This window comes from Ranitomeya imitator, chromosome 3, assembly GCF_032444005.1.
Source record: "Ranitomeya imitator isolate aRanImi1 chromosome 3, aRanImi1.pri, whole genome shotgun sequence".
In the NCBI taxonomy this organism is placed as follows: Eukaryota; Metazoa; Chordata; class Amphibia; order Anura; family Dendrobatidae; genus Ranitomeya; species Ranitomeya imitator.
Genome location: NC_091284.1, coordinates 276,171,948 through 276,193,378, shown reverse-complemented (window position 1 = coordinate 276,193,378; position 21,431 = coordinate 276,171,948). Strand labels below are relative to the sequence as shown.

Here is a 21,431-nt window from a genome sequence, read left to right as displayed (position 1 = left end):
GGGTGACCGAATGGATGTTTCACATAACCTCTTGAATGCACGTATCCAGGAGGTCACCAAAAGCCTTGATCAAGTGAAAGCCGACCTCCAGAGGCCAGCTCATTATTTTTTTAACCAAACTGAGCAGGGCATGTCAGAACACCTTACTCCTGATCTCCAGCTGAGTGTCATGCAGGCCTGCAATGCTGCTTACGAGCAGGCTATGCAGCAGAGTCGGTATTTCCAGCAGACAGTGGCGGCATATCCAACTGTGCCTTCACTGTCAAGATTAACTTCAATGCTGACCTCTGCTGCATACCACTGCATGGCCACATCAATTCCTTCCACAGGCGGACACCACTACAGTGCCAGCACCATGCCGAGTGCAGTTGGACATCCCACCGCCACCACCGTGACAACCGCTGCTCCTGCTTGGACCTCCTCCACTGACACCACAATGCAGCAGGACCCTGGCATGGCTTTCCATACCGCCACCACCACAATGCAGCAGGACCCTGGAATGGCTTTCCGTACCGCCCCCACCACGATGCAGCAGGACCCTGGCATGGCCTTCCGTACCGCCACCACGATGCAGCAGGACCCTGGCATGGCCTTCCGCTCTACAAGGACTATGGACTCTGGCATGGATGCACGCTCTACGAGTGCTATGGACTCTGGCATGGCTGCACGCTCTACAAGGACAATGGACTCTCGCATGGCTGCACGCTCTACGAGCACTATGGACTCTGGCATGGCTGCACCCTCTACGAGCATTATGGACTCTGGCATGGCTGCACGCTCTACGAGCGCTATGGACTCTGGCATGGCTGCACGCTCTATGAGCGCTATGGACTCTGGCATGACTGCATGCTCTACGAGCGCTATGGACTCTGGCATGGCTGCACGCTCTACGAGCGCTATGGACTCTGGCATGGCTGCATGCTCTACGAGCGCTATGGACACTGGCATGGTGCAGCCGGACACTGACAGGTCACCCACTACCACGCCACGCCATATCAGCCCACCAATACCTCCCAGGACCCGTCAAAATAAAAAAAAAACACAAAAAAAACCCAGAGAACTCTTAGCATTCCTCCCCCCTTCACCTTCCAATGTGTCTGTAATGTTAGGTTTGTCTCACCCTTCAACTGCGTCTCAAGCCTCTCACGTGTCAAGCCCCATCCCCGAACTACCAGACCCCACTTGTTTCATTGCCCCGTCTCCTGTCACCTCTGCGTCGTCCACGGTTAGCCAGGCCTCAGTGCTTCACACCCCCCGTTTACATCACTCCACCCCAAGCCGGCGCAGTTAAATAAAGTTTTTTGGTTGTTAAAAAAATAAATACAATTTGATTTGCCAAAATTATGTTTGGTTTATTGTGTCTATCTCCGCCGGCAACACACACCATGCGCCAAGAAACTTCGCCACACACTTAATTTTTGGGCCACATCATATCTCCAGTAGTTAGTAAAAAAATGCACCTTTGTGTGTCTTTAGTATAAAGATATGAGGTGGGCCCAAAAATAATAAATATATTATCTCCATAATATCTTCTTTATGCTGTGACTTGAGTTGCAGTCTGAAGAGAAAATGGCAGAAATACAGTGCAGAACTCTACTGAACTGGTCAAGTGTCAAAAAAAAAAATTAGTTCTGAAACCTGACCTGGTGAGTAGAGAACTGCCTCGTATAACCTCCATTTTCTCTTCTGTGTACATAATCTATTACACACAAATAGAAGGTAAATGGTGGTCACATGGCATATCTATGCTCACCTGCATAGGTGACAGAAATAGTGAATTCATGAGGCTGTTATATGTGCATCATGAAATCATTATTTCTGACACCTGACTTGATGACTATAGATCTCTTGAATGTGACAGTCATTGTCTCTTCAGTCTGTGTCCAATGGATACTGCAGAACAGAATCAGGACGCAATGATGTCACCAAGCGTAAAGCAACATGGCTGCCATAACACAAGCAGTATGTGGCCAGTATTTTATATCAGTATTTGTATGGCAAAACAAGGAGTGGAGCAATTAGAGATAAATTATGTTATTAACATAACAACTAGCACTTCTGCCTTTAACACCCACTCCTGGTTTTGGATTACAAATACTGACATTAAATACAGACCAAATATTGCTAGTTTTAGGACAGCCTTGGTTTGTAGAGGAAAACATAGGAGACACGGTCAACACAACCAAAACTAAAGTTTATTAATAAGAAATATTATCATTTCAGATAATTACTGTTACAGATGTAATAACAACAGGACATTTAAACAACATTGTCCTGCCATGACACTCGTCCAATATCTGAATCAAAAAAGGCAGCAAATTGGTCCCGCATGTGACCAACTGCTGCAGTTGACCGCAGCGGGTGATGCTGGAAATCAGGCAGTGGGTGTGCAACTGGTTCATCCAGTTCAATGTTGGGTTGCTCCTTAGCCATTATTTAATTGTGAAGAACCACACAGGCTTTGACCACCTCGTCGACAGTTTCCACGTTTAGATTTATGGCTGATGCAAGAATGCGCCATTTTGAGACCAGAATGCCAAAGGAACACTCTACTGTTCTTCGGGCCCTGGTCAGTCTGTAGTTAAAGATCCTTCTAGTGTGGTTCAAGTCCCAACTGGAATAGGGCTTCAGTAGGTTTTCACACATCTGGAAGGCCTCATCCCCAACCATAACAAATGGCAGCGGTGGACCTTCAGTGTTGGGGAGAGGTTGTGGCGGGGGAAAATTGAAATTTTTGCCATACACATGCCGGCCCATATCCGAGTTCTTGAACGTCTGGGAATCGTTGCCACGGCCAAAAGCTCAAATGTCCACGGCGAAGAAGCGACAGTTCGCATCAGCTATTGCCATGATCACAACAGAAAAATATTTTTTATAGTTAAAAAACTCCGATCATGTTCTGGCAGGTTTGATAATGCGGATGTGCTTTCCATCCACCGCTCCTAAACAGTTGGGGAAATAACACACACTCCAGAATTTTTCAGCTATTTCAAGCCACATGTCCGCGGTGGGTACGGGTATAAACTCATCCCGGAGTACATTCCACATAGTCCGACAGGTGTCCGCAACTATTCTGGACAGGGTGGATATTCCAAGCCGGTATTGGAAGTGGAGGGAAGATAAACTCTCTCCGGTTGCCAGAAATCTGTAAGAAAAACAGAAACAAAAAAAATTACAATCTATTCTACTGATGGTGTGTTTACGCTAAAGAAAGATAGGTAAATAGCAAAAACATGCATGTCTGAAAACACAAAATTTGGACTGTCATTGGATTTGTAATGTACCTTAATGTAACCAGCAGACGTTCCTCCGGTGGAATCGCTCTACGGAGCTGGGTGTCCTGTCTCCGTATGGTTCCTTGGACAGGAGCAAGCAAATCCTGGAATGAGTCTTGCGACATCCTTGTATATTAATGGAATTTCTCCGGGCTGGCAATAAGCTCGCCATACAGAGTGTGATAGGCTTCCCAGCTCTCACGTAGTTCGATTATGGGGTGTCTCCAAAAACGCCGACGTTGTCTCCTTCTCCATCTTTTGCGATTTCTGTCTTGCTCCCAAGGAAAAGCACAGGCAAGAAACAGCTTGATGCTTAAATCCAGGTTGAAATAAAAGCTCTCCATGCGAAGATCCATCATGACACAGGATACAGGAGCAAAATCTGAATATTACAGCTGTTCCGGGGTCTATATAAAGAAATACCATAATACACGCCCTCTGTAGTCCCATTGGCAGTGTCTGGTTATCTAGATTTTTCTCTTGGGAAATTTCTTATCATGCGCACAAAAAACATAAACGCAAGAAAAAACGCATATGAACGCGTACAAATGCGCCGTTTTTTTAACCACATGCGTTACCGCATGCAGTTAAAAAACGCCGCATTTGTACGCGTTTATATGCGTTTTTTCCACCACTTGCGGATGCGGATTAAACGCTGCGGATTAAACGCTGCAGATTTAAACGCAAATGTGAAACTAGCCTTAACGATTTATTACAGGAAGGATTGCATATGAATGTTCTTGATAAGAAATTAGTGGAATATTTGCAAATTGATAATCCGAGTATGTGAATATATTATTCTTTTCCTAAAATCCACAAGGGCTTGTTTTCACCCACGAGATCGATAGTAGCAGGCATCGCGGTTCATTAGGAGAAAGATTAGGAACATGGGTTGATCATTACCTGCAACCATTAGTATAAAATATTCCCAGCTACATAAGCGATTCTATACCGTGTTCGAAATTATGTGTTAGGGGCTGGCGGAATGCACCGAGTAAAGAGTGAGATGATATTTGGTGCGTTCACAGCCCAGGATCCACCGTGCAGGAGAGAACCTGCTGCTGGCAAATGGCGGCACTATATGGCGGTAGAAGTGAACTCTGTTAGGAGGGTGTGGTGGCCTTTTGTCACGTGGGACTGTCACCCCTGCCTTCACCATGGACGTCAGACAAAGAAGGAACAACAGCTGATAGCCATGATGATTTCGGACTTCACACAGACAGACGGTTTTACCATTCAGGACCTTGGGAAAGATGAGTAACAAGACCAGTGCTGATTTTAACACATGGACAATCTGTTCATAACTATTTCACCTACTTTTATGTAATTGCTGCAATGTGGTTTTCCTATGGACAATTCAATAAACCACTATATTTTTCATGAGAATACCGTGACATTTTTCTTTTAAGACTAAACACCTGGTGAATGGTCCTGATTAAATATATGTGCAAAATAACAATTTTTAACATTGGCCAAGCCAGCCAGTTTTGATTTTTTGTGCTATTTTTGCGTGAATTTCCTTCAATCTTGCACACGGGGGAGGAGAAAAGAGCTCCGCTAGATGTTATGCAAGTTTTCAGAAATTTCACTTCAAAACTTCAAGTCACAAAGATCTCATACAAGAGCCTACGAATTACGGAGACTTTAACAGGTGTCAGATGGATTGACAATCACTAGCATCGAAAGTGCTGAAGACAGACGTGCTGAAAATAGCCGTGCTGATGACCAGAGCCCAGCGTTGTGCAGCAAAGGGACTACAAGCTGAGACATTTTAAGGTAAGAAATGGATTTGATTAATTCATATGCTAAATCAAGTCAGATAGAATTTGTAAGTTTGTACAAATCTAGCTTAGAAATATTTTGGCTTAGTTTATTTGCAGAATGCAAGATGGCAAATTTAAAGTTAGATTCTAAGCTAATGTCTAGGAAAAAAGAAAAAGAGCAACTGAAAAATATATTACATATGGTTAAAGGGAACCTGTCACCTGAATTTGGCGGGACTGGTTTTGGGTCATATGGGCGGAGTTTTCGGGTGTTTGATTCACCCTTTCCTTACCCACTGGCTGCATGCTGGCTGCAATATTGGATTGAAGTTCATTCTCTGTCCTCTATAGTACACGCCTGCACAAGGCAAGATTGCTTTGCGCAGGCGTGTACTATGGAGAACAGAGAATGAACTTCAATCCAATATTGCAGCCAGCATGCAGCCAGCGGGTAAGGAAAGGGTGAATCAAACACCCGAAAACTCCACCCATATGACCCAAAACCAGTCCCGCCAAATTCAGGTGACAGAGTCCCTTTAATGTATTTCACGAGTTTGTTACAGAAAAGTCCAAAAAAGACTGTGTAGAAAGAATTTCTAAGGAAATGGAAATTAATGATGTTCACAAAATTGACTGTAATGTAAAGAGTGAGGAAGATGTTACACACTTGTGTGTATTGGCCGCTGAAGGGGACTTTGTGACACATGATGAAAAACAAGATGGAGGGAGCGTAGGAGACATGACATCTGACAAAGATGATCTACAAGGGACAGATGTACAATAAAAGACGAGGCTCTACTCCAATCTACATCGAGAAAAATCTTGCTAAAGTTATGCAAAATCATTCCTGCATATGATGACAAAATCCATGTGTGCAGAAATTCAGAGATATTTGAGAGTTTTGCTGATAAGTTTGATTTGACTAATAAGGATAAAAACCAATTGTTTAAAATGTGGCTACCAGTAACTTTTATCAGGAGATTTTCATTAAAAATGCAGAATGATGAGTTCCATGAAGACATGACTGATGTAGAAAGATTAAAAATTTTGATATTCTGTGGATTGAAAGAAAATTATCCAGATCTTGATATTCTTCTAAAATTGAAGATTGGCCGGAAAGAATGTATGTTTACATTTATGTCCATTTTTGAAAGGGTTTACAAATTGGTCAGTACGAATTTCAAGAAACAATCAATGATAAATTGTTTTGTAAACAAATTTAAATTCTTAAATCCTGCATCTCGTGTTATTGCCTCATAAAAAGATTCTTTATATGAATGTGCGCAATCCCTTGATTTTTCTAGAAAACACGAGAATCTTGAAAGGAAAATAACTCATGCTAAGTTTTTTAAAACATGCAGAATTCAATCTTATCAAAAGCCAAAATCAAAATCTTCAAACCTGATCCAAAATCACATCTATGAAGAACGAAGAAAATTACATATTTGTTACAAACCCTATGAAAACATTCAGTCCATTAAAGAGGTTGCTCTGAAAGGGTTAAAAGCTGAAAGGCCAGATCTGTCTGTAAAGATGGCGGAAATTGACAGATGGAAGCAGGTGAGCATAGGGGGTGCTCAGCTGAACACTCCATTATCACATCTCATGAGTCTAAAGATGGCAATTTTAGGTTTTCAACAAATATTCAACAGAGAGGTAAATTTTGGTTTAGGAATTGGCTAAAAATGTAATTACTGGTATATTATATGATGAGTTATACAATGCATTATTTATTAATATGTAATTATTTTATTCAATATAATTCTGCAGTTACATATCTATATATATAATTGTCTAAGGGTTTTTCCGTCTGTCTGTCTTTCTGTCTGTCTGTCTGTCTTTCTGTCTGTCCTGGAAATCCCGGCTCTCTGATTGGTCGAGGCCGCCAGGCCTCGACCAATCAGAGACCGGCACAGCATCGACGTAGAAATCCCGCGTCTCTGAATGGTCGAGGCCGCCAGGCCTCGACCAATCAGCAACGAGCACAGCGACGATGATGTCATAAAGGACGTAGATATCCCGCGTCTCTGATTGGTCGAGGCCGCCAGGCCTCGACCAATCAGCAACGGGCACAACGACGATGATGTCATAATGGTTGCCATGGCGACGATGATGTCATAAAGGTCGCCTCGACCAATCAGCGACGGGCACAATCTGCCGCGAATTCTGGAATCATCTTTGTCCATATACTACTGGGACATGCATATTCTAGAATACCCGATGCGTTAGAATCGGGCCACAATCTAGTATTAATATAATATACAGTAAATACTGTAGCATATTTGTATAAGTAGAGATTATATTAACTGTATTTTTATATGTATAGTGAAATAATTAAAATTTACTCCAGTAAAAATATTTAGAATTACATTAAATACATTTATTAAATATATACATATGTATAAGATATTTAAATTATTTTGTTTTTAAATAAATATGAAATTAACCTTTATCTTATTTTTCCTTAGAGTTTTCATTTCAAAACAGGAATTGGAAAAAACACCTCTTTCATGAATTTATGTCTTATTCACACAGGAAGTTATATTAACTGCATGATTTATATATATTTAACACTTAAAATAAATAATATATAACTAATTTCTAAAACTTGTTTTTTCCGTCCATTGCATGGTGCATGACGTGTGACAGCTGTGAGTTAAAAAAATAAATAAATAAAGACATCATATAGCCTTATTTTAGTTTTAGGAATTTCCTCAGCCTTTACATTCAAATGGATTCAGTTACAGGCCTGTACCGATTTAGCTGTGGAACATTCAACTCGGGTTTCTTGTGAATGGGTCCTGTCCTATCCATAGGTTAGAACATAGTGTAATTGTAGATAGTGTTAGATAATATTTGGGGAATATTCAAAGGAATATTAGAATATTAATTTTAATAGTTACAATGCGCATTGATAATTAGGATACAATATTTTGGGTTAATATACATGTATTATTACTCTTTGTATGTGAAATACGTAGTTTCAACGTCAATGTGTGTCACAGTCTGAGTGACAGATGACAGATGAGTATAAGCAGCTGCTAAGAGTGAACCTAATGCTATGAGTGAAGAGTGGAATGTGGAATGTATGCAAGTACGAAACAGGCCTCATGATTTATGGTATGTTGGAAAGAAAAAAACAAAAAAAAAAAAAACACCTTGTGTTAATGAGAAAATAAGATTCAGTTAAATTATTAGAATATTAAGATATATTTAATTATTTACTCAACATATATTTATATATTTCTTTAGTAATTTTTATTTCTTGATGTAGTTAATAGTGAATAAGTGCAATCACACATCAATATGGTTTATCTAGAAAATCTACATTTAGAACATTTTTCCTAATGATAATTTTATATTCAGTGTTTTTTTAATAGTTACATAGATGAGTACACATCTTCAAACAAATATAAGTCATAAAGCTGATATGACAGTTATAAAAATAATTATTTTTCACTTGGGTTTTTACAAATTAATTTTTTCACAAAATAATATTTTTTGATATTAAGGAGGAAATGTGTTTTTGATCCTGATCACATCATCATATTTCATCAATACCTCTTCTTCACACATTTTAAAAAAGAAGAAATATTAATAAGGTATTATTGGGTATAATAACATTAAGTATTATAAAAGTCATTTTTTTCCTCTAATGAAGGGTATTATATGCAAAGCTACATAATTTCAATATTTTGGTAATCCAAGGTTATGACAACATTTAAATAATGAAAATATTAAGGGAATGTGTTGCTGAGACATAACCTCAGCATTTGTCATCAACATATAAAGGCCTTATTCTTATTCTTATTTTTTATTCTCATTTTATTTTTTCATTTTTCATTTTTTCATCAACATATGAAGGCCTTATTTTTATTTTTATTTTTAATTTTTAATTTTTTCTTCATTTTTATTTTTTATCTCAAGAAAAAAAATCAATATTTAGTAAAGTAATGCCTACAAGAATATTGCTTTATGAAATATAATGATCATATGGTTTCATTATATAAGAAATGTTTCAATTCTAAGTTAAATACAACAATTCTTTCATTCATTCATTCATTCATTTATTCATATATGTTCTTATTTTGGTTCATGGCTACACATTCTTACATATAATTTATTAATAAAGTTTTAATAATAAATGTCAGCACTTGTTACATAAAAGACACACTGACATCTATGGGTTCAAAAAGAAATTACGCCTATGACATAAAAATGTCCTATCACATGAAGAATATGGTTAATAATGTATTACTTTATTTTTCCAAATATGAACTCCATATAAATATAATTTAATAATTATATGGATATTATTGATTGCTATGGTACGCTGTGATATTATAAGTTAGGAAAATTACCAGATTTGGTATAGAATAGGGAATGAAGACTTCAATCAAGATACCGGAGTTACGTTAATAAAGACATTTCATATTTCTAAATTCAATTGATTCTTAAAAGTTGCAAGAAGAAAAAGCCGTTATCCAGAAGTTCCACAAGGTAACAAAGCTATGATTTCTGAGTAATAATAGACTGTGTCAAATACAATTTATGTCACCACTCACAACTACAGCATCCATCACTGACAACTGAGTACAGTATCAAAGGTGAACTGTGTTATTACGCTCTTATTACGTTCCAGTGGTTTCCTATCACCTATAAGACTTCCATGAAAGCTGGTGAACAATCAGGTAATTGTCAGGATGCTACAACAACCCTGACATGTGTCCTGTTCCACTAAGGACTGGTTATGGTGCTATGTTTAGCAAGGAAGAGTCAATGTAACCCTTGCTGTGCTGACCAAAGACGTCACAACTGTTCCAAGACCAGTGCGGATGATATGAGGATTCCAGATGATTTCCAAGGCGAGCCAATGTAAGTCCAGGTCTCTAAAGGTGACACTGCACAGATATTAAAGCTACATTTCATCTATGAACTTATCAACATTTGAATTTATGGACTTTGATTGACACATGACACACAGTCTCTACATATCTACATGCTATCATCTATTTCAAAAGACTTATATTAAAGATTGTTTTAAAAGAACCAAGAAGATATCAATATGAAGACCAGATGACATCAGATGACATCAGACCTGAGAAGCTTCAAGAAGATATAGGGAAGTATAATATATATATATATATATATATATATATATATATATATATATTTTATATGAATATTAGTCACGGCTTACCATAACATGAATTTACATATAATTATATTATTGAGAACATATAACAATATTATTATTGATATTATTATTATTACATTATTTTGCCAAAGAAGAAAGTAGATCTTATTAATATTTTTAATTTGAGGGTTCCAATCAATGTCTGTCACCCTCAAAAGGGGGAATTGTTAAATATTAATTAATAGAATTATTCTCAATTCTGTACTGAGCACATTGCTTCTTGCGGACACTATCAAAAGCTATTTCTGTGTATGTAGCTCAGAGTATAAGTTAACACCATATACAGAGGACACGTGGTCTGTAGGAAACATATATAAACGTCTCTTAGGAGGATGTGGGGGCTTTTGTCACGTGGGACTGTCACCCCTGCCTTCACCATGGACGTCGGACAAAGAAGGAACAACAGCTGATGATTTCGGACTTCACACAGACAGACGGTTTTACCATTCAGGACCTTGGGAAAGATGAGTAACAAGACAAGCGCTGATTTTTACACATGGACAATCTGTTCATAACTATTTCATCTACTTTTATGTTATTGCTGCAATGTGGTTTTCCTATGGACAATTCAATAAACCACTATATTTTTCATGAGAATACCGTGACATTTTTCTTTAAGAGTAAGCACCTGGTGAATAGTCCTGATTAAATATATGTGCGAAATAACCATTTTTAACACATAGCAAGAAGGGTGAATATATTTGCACATGCCAATTTTTAGAAATGTAATCCCATAAATGTAATTTATGACTATATTTTTCTCACTTTACTTTACCAATTTAGACTAGTTAGTACTGATGCATCACACACAAATTGGATTAGAAAAACATTTACACACAGGTTTTAATGTAACAAAATAATTAAAAAGCCAATGATGTATATAGTTTTGCAAGCCACTGAACTTGAAATGTTTCCACATTGACGGGATTATGGACTTTCTTTTAGTTTTCTGTTAATACTTATTGTAATTGTAATTTGTTGCTTGCAATACTCTCCTTCTTAGCATCGATATTGTTATATATGGGATTGGAAAATAATATATGTATAAATACATGTATAAATTCCTCCTTTTTATGTCAGGCCCTATTCTTCAATATTTGTAGCTACCATTCTTACATTTTTCCTAGCCTACAGAAGTTCTGTTGTGTGTATCTGCCAATTGACATTTGTAGGGGCGATTATCATAAATCTGATAGACAGCATTGATAATTAACACTTACAAGGTATTTCCACGTGCTGGTAGGGTAAAATTGTGTGAGCCTCTGCCTCGCAGAGAAGTAGTAGAAAATCCTCCAATGTCCTCTAGAATATCAGTCAATGATGCCAAAGACTTGGTAATGTTTTTGGAAGAGGCTTCTAACAATGGGCTTATTGACTCTGCAGACACAGCCTTCAATTGCCATGAAAGGCGAGGTTCTCCCTCAAAACAAGATAAAAATAGGGACAAAATAAATTTCAAAATTCCAAGACAATGTTATGCATAACTAATAACGTAAAATCAGAAAATGATAATTTTTTGAACATTTTTACATGAACAGAATGAAAAATTCTAAATTCCTAAAATCAAAATTGAAAAAACAGCAACAAAAGTAAGTTATGAGGATTCTTAATTTATATCTCCTGACTATAAATGTATAATTCATAATTTAATTATATAGATAACTTTACTTTTCTGTGGTTCTGACAATTTTTCCATGTAGATCTACTCATCTACTATATAATTGTCTAAGGGTCACTTCCGTCTGTCTGTCCTTCTGTCTGTCACGGATATTCATTGGTCGCGGCATCTGTCTGTCATGGAATCCAAGTCACTGATTGGTCTCGCCAGCTGCCTGTCATGGCTGCCGCGACCAATCAGCGACGGCCACAGTCCAATTAGTCCCTCCCTACTCCCCTGCAGTCGGCGCCCGCTCCATACTCCCCGCAGTCACCGCTCACACAGGGTTAATGCCAGCGGTAAAGGACCGTGTTATGCCGCGGGTAACCCACTCCATTACCGCTGCTATTAACCCTGTGTGACCAAGTTTTTGCTATTGATGCTGCCTATGCAGCGTCAATAGTAAAAACATCTAATGTTACAAATAATTAAAAAAATAAAAAATCATATATACTCACCTGCCACCGCCTTTCCCGCTCCTGGCTACGCTCCGGTGACCGCTCCATGCAAGCGGCAGGTTCCAGTGGTATGGGAGAAGGACCTGCCATGATGTCACGGTCATGTCACCGCAACATCATCACAGGCCCTGCGCGAGAAGGACCTGCCATGACGTCACGGTCATGTGACCATGACTTCATCACAGGTCCTGCACGAGAAGGACCTGCCATGACATCACGGTCATGTCACCGCAACATCATCACAGGCCCTGCGCGAGAAGGACCTGCCATGACGTCACGGTCATGTGACCATGACTTCATCACAGGTCCTGCACGAGAAGGACCTGCCATGACGTCACGGTCATGTGATCGAACTACAAGTGGCACTCGGAAGGTGAGTATATGTTTATTTTATTTTTTTTAACCTGTGACATACGTGGATGGGCAATATACTACGTAGCTGGGCAATATACTACGTGGCTCTGTGCTGTATACTACGTCGCTGTGCAATATACTACGTGGCTCTGTGCTGTATACTACGTGACTTGGCATTATCCTACGTGGCTGGGCAATATACTGAGTGGCTGGGCAATATACTACGCTGCTGGGCAATATACTACGTGGCTCTGTGCTGTATACTACGTCACTGGGCAATATACTACATCACTGGGCAATATACTACGTGGCTGGGCAATATACTACGTCGCTGTGCAATATACTATGTGGCACTGTGCTGTATACTACGTCACTGGGCAATATACTACGTCACTGGGCAATATACTATGTCAGTGGGCAATATACTACGTGGCTGGGAAATATACTACGTGGCTGGGCAATATACTATGTGGCTGGGCAATATACTACATGGCTGGGCAATATACTACGTGGCTGGGCAATATACTACGTCACTGGGAAATATACTACGTGGATCTGTGCTGTATACTACGTCGCTGGGCAACATGCTACGTCACTGGGCAATAAACTACGTGGCTGGGCAATATACTACATCACTGTGCAATATACTACGTGGCACTGTGCTGTATACTACGTCACTGGGCAATATACTACGTAACTGGGCAATATACTATGTGGCTGGGCAATATACTACGTGGCTGGGCAATATACTACATGGTTCTGTGCTGTATACTACGTCACTGGGCAATATACTACATCGCTGGGCAATATACTACGTCGCTGGGCAATATACTACATGACTGGGCAATATACTACGTGGCTGGGCAATATACTATGTGGCTGGGCAATATACTACGTGGCTGGGCAATATACTACGTGACTGGGCAATATACTACGTGGCTGGGCAATATACTACGTGGCTGGGAAATATACTACGTGGCTGGGAAATATACTACGTGGCTGGGAAATATACTAAGTGGCTGGGCAATATACTACATGGCTGGGCAATATACTACATCACTGGGCAATATACTACGTGGATCTGTGCTGTATACTACGTCACTGGGCAATATACTACGTCACTGGGCAATATACTACGCGGCTGGGCAATATACTACGTCGCTGTGCAATATACTACGTGGCACTGTGCTGTATTATTATTATTATTATTATTTATTTATATAGCACCATTGATTCCATGGTGCTGTACATGAGAAGGGGTTACATACAAGTTACAAATATCACATACAGTAAACAAACTAACAATGACGGACTGATACAGAGGGGCGAGGACCCTGCCCTTGCGGGCTTACATTCTACAGGATTATGGGGAAGGAGACAGTAGGTTGAGGGTTGCAGGAGCTCCGGTGTTGGTGAGGCGGTAGCTCCGGTGTTGGTGAGGCGGTAGCTTCGTTGGTGATGAGGCAGCAGCGGTGTCAGTGCAGGCTGTAGGCTTTCCTGAAGAGATGAGTTTTCAGGTTCCGTCTGAAGGATCCGACTGTGGTTGATAGTCGGACGTGTTGGGGCAGAGAGTTCCAGAGGATGGGGGATATTCGGGAGAAGTCTTGGAGGCGATTGGATGAGGAGCGAATAAGTGTGGAGGAGAGAAGGAGGTCTTGGGAGGACCGGAGATCACGTGAGGGAAGATATCGAGAGATTAGTTCAGAGATATATGGAGGAGACAGGTTGTGGATGGCTTTGTAGGTCAGTATTAGCAATTTGAACTGGATACGCTGAGGGAATGGGAGCCAGTGAAGAGATTTGCAGAGGGGGGAAGCGGAGGAGTAGCGAGGAGAGAGATGGATTAGTCGGGCAGCAGAGTTAAGGATTGACTGGAGAGGTGCAAGGGTGTTAGCAGGGAGGCCACAGAAAAGGATGTTGCAGTAGTCAAGGCGGGAAATGATGAGGGCGTGCACAAGCATTTTAGTAGATTGGGGGTTGAGGAAAGGACTACTACTACTACTACGTCACTGGGCAATATACTACGTATCTGGGCAATATACTACGTGGCTGGGCAATATACTATGTGGCTGGGCAATATGCTACGTGGTTCTGTGCTGTATACTACATCACTGGGCAATATACTACATCACTGGGCAATATACTACGTGGCTGGGCAGTATACTATGTCGCTGTGCAATATACTACGTGGCACTGTGCTGTATACTACGTCACTGGGCAATATACTATGTCACTGGGCAATATACTACGTGGCTGGGCATTATACTACGTCGCTGTGCAATATACTGCGTGGCACTGTGCTGTATACTACGTCACTGGGCAATATACTACGACACTGGGCAATATACTACGTCACTGGGCAATATACTACGTGGCTGGGCAATATACTGCGTGGCACTGTGCTGTATACTACGTCACTGGGCAATATACTACGACACTGGGCAATATACTACGTCACTGGGCAATATACTACATGGCTGGGCAATATACTACGTGACTGTGCAATATACTATGTAACTGGGCAATATACTACGTGGCTGGGCAATATACTACGTGGCTGGGCAATATACTACGTAACTGGGCAATTTACTACGTGACTGGGCAATATACTACGTGGCTGGGCAATATACTATGTGGGCTGTGCAATATACTGCATGGACATGCATTTTCTAGAATACCGGATGCGTTAGAATCGGGCCACCATCTAGTGTAATATATTTAAGTGACATACAACCTGAACATTTAGGCCATGTTCACATATAGAATTCCTTCTGGATTTAGGCTTAGGCTACTTTCACACTAGCATCGTGCACTGCACGTCGCAATGCGTTGTTTAGGAGAAAAAACGCATCCTGCAAAATTGCTTGCAGGATGCGTTTTTTCTCCATTGACTAACATTAGTGACCCATTGTGACGCTTTGTCACTAGTGTTGAGCGATACCGTCCGATACTTGAAAGTATCGGTATCGGATAGTATCGGCCGATACCCGAAAAATATCGGATATCGCCGATACCGATATCCGATACCAATACAAGTCAATGGGACATCAAGTATCGGAAGGTATTCTCATGGTTTCCAGGGTCTGAAGGAGAGGAAACTCTCCTTCAGGCCCTGGGATCCATAGGGATGTGTAAAATAAAGAATTAAAATAAAAAATATTGCGTGGCCGCGACCAATCACAAGCCGCTACGTCTTTGAAAGCCATTAACGCGCTCATTTTTAAAAATGAGCGCGTTAATAGCTTGCGGTGACGTCGCGGCTTGTGATTGGTCGCGTGGCGGTCACATGGGCGGCCCGCGACCAATCAGAAGCCGGGACGTGATTCTCAGGTCCTAAAAGCGCTGATTTTGAACAACGAAGCCTGCCGGTTACCCGCGCTGAGTCCAGGGGCCGCCGGAGAGGTAAATATATCAATATTTTTTATTTTAATTCTTTATTTTACACATCTCTATGTATCCGATACCGATACCCGATACCACAAAAGTATCGGATCTCGGTATCGGAATTCCGATACCGCAAGTATCGGCCGATACCCGATACTTGCGGTATCGGAATGCTCAACACTATTTGTCACACATCGCAACCGTCGTGCGACGGTTACGTCATGTTGTGGCGGACCGTCGGCAGCAAAAAACGTTACATGTAACGTTTTTTGCTGCGTTGTGTCCGCCATTTCCGACCGCGCATGCGCAGCCGGAACTCCGCCCCCACCTCCCCACAACTCACAATGGAGCAGCGGATGCGCTGGAAAAATGCATCCGCTGCCCCCGTTGTGCGGCGATTGCACAGTATGCGTCGGTACGTCGGGCCGACGCAGCGCGACGGCCCCGTACCGACGCTAGCGTGAAAGTAGCCTTAGTAACTGGGCAGCTGAGGTGAGCTCGTTAGTTCAGATGCCATTGCAAGTATAGTCCACTGCTTCAGAATTTTATGTAGGCTGCACTGTGAATCCCAAAGATTACAGCTTCTTATGGCTCTTTTTCCAAAATTAGGTTCTGCTTGTTAAATGGCAGGTGTGAATGCATATCTATGGATTGCACTTATACCAACATATGCTTTTGCTCAATTTTTTTTTGTACTTTGTACAAACAGGGGTGTAGCTCCCCCTTTCTGGGCTGTTCATTTTATTTATATAGCTTTCCACGTGCGGGTGTCTGAACAGTCGGCACAGAAGTCCTACTCTCACCTTATCTATTTTTAAGTTTGATGACACATAGTGAGATGAACTACACGAGTTCTATGTAACAGTGAACATAGTTGTGATGTTCAGCTTCATTCAGTTCTTATATACAGCTACCCAGAGCTCATAACAGCTGATCTGATATTAATGACCTATCCTAATAATAGCATGAAGACAAATAAACAACGTCAAGTCCAAGGTGATGCATTTCTAGTGTTAAAGTTTATTCTGTCATCATGTAACAGCGTCATGCAGCGTCACGATACTGTCATGGGGTCCAATGTGGCACCCACATATGCTAACATCTACATGGCAGTATTTGAAGACAGGTACGTGTACAGTTCCAACCTCTGGCACCATGTCCAAGCCTGGTGAAGTTATATTGATGATGTTGTTTGGTGTGGGAAGGTAATCTTGCTGAAGTTTTTAGGTTTCAGAATGATATCAACCAGGTTTATTCAGAATTGCAGTTTACGATAACCCACTCTACAACTCAGTTACAGTTCCTTGACACCATAGTATGCAAGGATAATGGCAACTTAAAAACAAAAATATTTGGCAAATGTATGGATACAGTTTGTTGCATTTTGATAGCAACCACCAACATAAAATGATCAGCTCTCTTACTTCGAGTCAACTGATCAGGGTTAGGAGGATAGTATCTTGTGAGGAAAAATTAGATGAGAGACTGGAAGAAATGTGCTCTAAATTTGTATCCAGGGATATCCATGTGCATACAGATGTGGTCAAAATTGTTGGTACCCCTCGTTTAATGACAGGAAAACTCACAATGGTCACAGAAATTACTTGAATCTGACAAAAGTAATAATAAATAATAGATCTATGAAAATGAACAAATGAAAGACAGACATTTCTTTTCAACAATGCTTCCACAGAATTAAAAAAAATAAAACTCATGAAATAGGCCTGGACAGAAATGATGGTACCCCTGAAAATAATGTGACAAAAGGGACATGTTAAATCAAGGTGTGTCCAGTAACTAGCATTACAGGTGTCTACAATCCTGGAATCAGTGAATGGGCCTGTACATAGGGCTACAGATACTCACTGTGCTGTTTGGTGACATGGTGTGTGTCACACTCAACATGGACCAGAGGAAGCGAAGGAAAGAGTTGTCTCAGGAGATTAGAAAGAAAATTATAGACAAACATGCTAAAGGTAAAAGTTATAAGACCATCTCCAAGCAGCTTGATGTTCCTGTGTCTACAGTTGCACATATTGTTAGGTCTCGAGTTCCCGCTTCTGCACAGGGGGAATCTCGAGCCATCTCCGCTGCGGTCTCCCATTCTCATCCAGCCGCAGTGGAGTCTGCTCAGCAAGGACGTCGGTCCCAGTGTCTTGCTCAGTCTCACTCTGTACAGAGAGTTACTGCTGCTTCTTCAGCTTCTGCCATTAAAGCCAGTGCTGATCAGCAGCGAGCGGACTTCTCTGGGACTAAGTCCTTGTCTGCACACACTGAGCATGCCCAGGGCAAGATCTCCCGTTGGAGATCGAGGGTCATGTGCTCAGGCTCTGCAGCACATTCCATTGGTCCTCTTGGCAGGTCTTGGAAGGGCAAAGTTTCTGTGGCCAGTTCCTGTGCTGCAACTATATAAACTGCGCATGACCGCACGGCCATGCGCTAGTGTACAATTGTTAATGTGTGTATGTTGTGAGTGCAAGTCGTCCTTGGATATCCCTACCCTATTGAATGTCTGTTCGCGGAAGGTGTATGGTTGCTATCTAGCGCCCGACTTAGCCTACAGCACTAATCACACATTACAGCGTCCTGTTGCTGTGACCGCCAGTACGGCACCGTGCACTTCCTCTGTGCTTTCCTTACCCAAGCCTGGGTGGTTAGTGGCGTTCGTCAGTGCGGCACCGCATGCACTCTTGTGCCTTAAAATTGTTATTTAGTTTCCTTACACACCCAGTTGCGGTGTTGTGCCAGCAAGGGTCTAATCGGACTTCAATCCTAGTTGGGGTTGAGTTCGCTGACTACTTGCTCGCCCTCTATGTGCGGTACCGCGGTCATGTAACGCAACAGGATCGCTTCCTTCACGCTGGGTGAAGTTTAACCCACGTGTGTATACTTATGAGTACCGCCATATAGTCCGTCATTACTTGGCAGCAGGTTCCATCTCTGCACGGTGGACCCCGGGCTGCGAACGCACCATACTCTATCTGTCTTATTATTTGGTGCGTTCCGCTAGCCCTAACATTACACTAGCGCCAGGGTCTGGCTAGTAATGACGGACAAACAGCAATCCTTGCGGTATATCCAGCAGCTGGAGGGTAGGTTGGCGGCTCTTGAGAGTGCAACCTCAGCTGTGGATGTTACCGCAGTTGCTGTACAGGCTGCTAGCGTGGCTGCAGCAACCCTGTCCATTGCCACCCCTGCTCCGACATTTTCTCGCCTCCCGCTGCCAGAAAAGTTTTCTGGTGATAGCAAATTTTGTAGGGGATTTGTGAGTCAGTGCTCTATTCACCTCGAGCTCCTGGCTGCACGTTTTCCCACAGAGCGGGCTAAGGTGGGATTTATAGTGTCTCTCTTGTCGGACAGGGCGTTGGAATGGGCTACGCCGCTGTGGGAGCGTGGCGATCATGTGGTGCAGAGTGCTCCGCTGTTTCTGAGCACTCTGAAACAGGTCTTTTTGGGACCTCAAGTCACCCATGATACTGCGCTCCAACTGCTGGCATTAACTCAGGGTGAGTCCTTGGTCAGTCATTTTGCCGTCCAATTCCGCACTTTAGCTTCTGAGCTGGATTGGTCGGATAAAGCTCTTATCCCCATATTTTGGAGGGACCTGGCTGACCACGTTGAGGACGCTCTGGCCACTAGGGAGATTCCTGCCACACTGGAGGAGTTAATAACTGTCTCCACTCGAATTGTCCTCCGTTTTAACGAGCGGAAGTTAGAGCGAGCCCAGTGTAGGCAGAGGTTTCGGCTGGCTCCTACCTTCACCAAACCTCTGGAATCTCCGGTTCTGGTTCCTGAGTCACATGAGGCCAGGGAAGTGTCACAAGCAGGATCTAAGTCCCGGACCGCAGGTGCACTCAAGGTCTGTCATGTATGCCAGCAGTCAGGACATCTAGCCACCAGATGTTCTCAGCGGTCGAGGAAACGTCAGCGTCTAGTGGTAGTAGGTGGAGGTGCACTAGACACGGCGACGTTTGCCTCTAAATTGTCCTTTAAGGGGACAATTACTATAGGCTCATTCTCCCACTCGGTAGAGCTCTGCGTGGATTCTGGGGCGGAGGGCAATTTTATGTCTTCTGCCTTCGCCCAACGTCACGCAATACCCCTGGTTATGCTAGCTCAACCAGTAACGGTACGAGTGGTGAATGGGTCGACACTGCCCTCACAGATAACACACCAGACCATCCCTTTTACTCTGTCCATGTCGTCATCTCATCAGGAGAATATATCTCTGCTCGTCATTCCCGAGGGAATTGATGAGGTCCTGTTGGGAATACCTTGGCTACGGTACCACTCTCCTCATATCGAGTGGTCCTCTGGCAGAATCCTGGGATGGGGAGAATCTTGTGGGGGTAGGTGTCAGAGGGAGTGCGTTCAGGTTGCTACTACTGAGGTACCCGCAGATCTTTCCTCTCTCCCCAAGCAGTATTGGTCCTATGCAGAAGTGTTCTCCAAAAAGGCGGCGGAGATCCTTCCGCCCCATCGCCCCTATGACTGTCCTATTGATCTCTTGCCTGGTGCTGAGCCTCCCCGGGGTCGAGTCTATCCGCTATCTCTCCCGGAGACGGAGGCAATGTCACAGTACATCCAGGAAAATCTGGCAAGAGGATTCATTAGGAAGTCAGTGTCACCTGCTGGGGCAGGGTTCTTCTTCGTGCAGAAGAAGAATGGGGAACTACGTCCATGCATAGACTACAGGGGTCTTAACGCCATCACCGTTAAAAATAAGTATCCTTTGCCCTTGATATCTGAGCTCTTCGATAGGCTTCGGGGAGCAAGGGTATTTACTAAACTAGATCTGCGGGGTGCTTACAACCTGATTCGCATCCGTGAGGGGGACGAATGGCAGACGGCTTTTAACACCAGGGATGGGCACTATGAATATCTGGTGATGCCCTTCGGGCTCTTTAATGGCCCGGCCGTTTTCCAAGACTTTGTGAACGATATCTTCCGGGATATGCTTTCCACCTCGGTCGTAGTCTATCTGGATGATATTCTCATCTACTCTCCAGATATTGACTCCCACCGGAGAGATGTTTGCAAAGTCTTTGACCTCCTACGGGCAAACTCCCTCTATGCCAAGTTGGAGAAGTGTATGTTTGAGCAGGAGTCCTTACCTTTCCTAGGCTACATCATCTCTGCCCAGGGATTGGCTATGGATCCTGCTAAACTACAGGCTGTGATGGACTGGCAGGAACCCCATTCTCTTAAAGTGGTGCAGCGCTTTATGGGGTTCATTAATTATTATCGCCAGTTCATTCCGCACTTCTCAACTTTGGTAGCTCCCTTGGTTGCCCTCACCAAGAAGGGGGCGAATCCCAAATTGTGGTCTGAGGAGGTCTCCAA

The 21,431-nt window shown here is 42.4% G+C and overlaps 1 protein-coding gene across 3 annotated transcripts in view; it reads right to left on the bottom strand.

Annotated features, from left to right (window-relative positions):
- The window catches only part of KIF21B (kinesin family member 21B), a 764,016-nt gene that overhangs the window by 160,872 nt on the left and 581,713 nt on the right, over positions 1-21,431 (bottom strand). For all 3 annotated transcript variants that reach the window (XM_069756481.1, XM_069756482.1, XM_069756483.1), the window contains exon 25: positions 11,456-11,655. In XM_069756481.1, the coding sequence (XP_069612582.1) occupies positions 11,456-11,655 (200 nt within the window). The remainder of the gene's footprint in view (positions 1-11,455; positions 11,656-21,431) is intronic.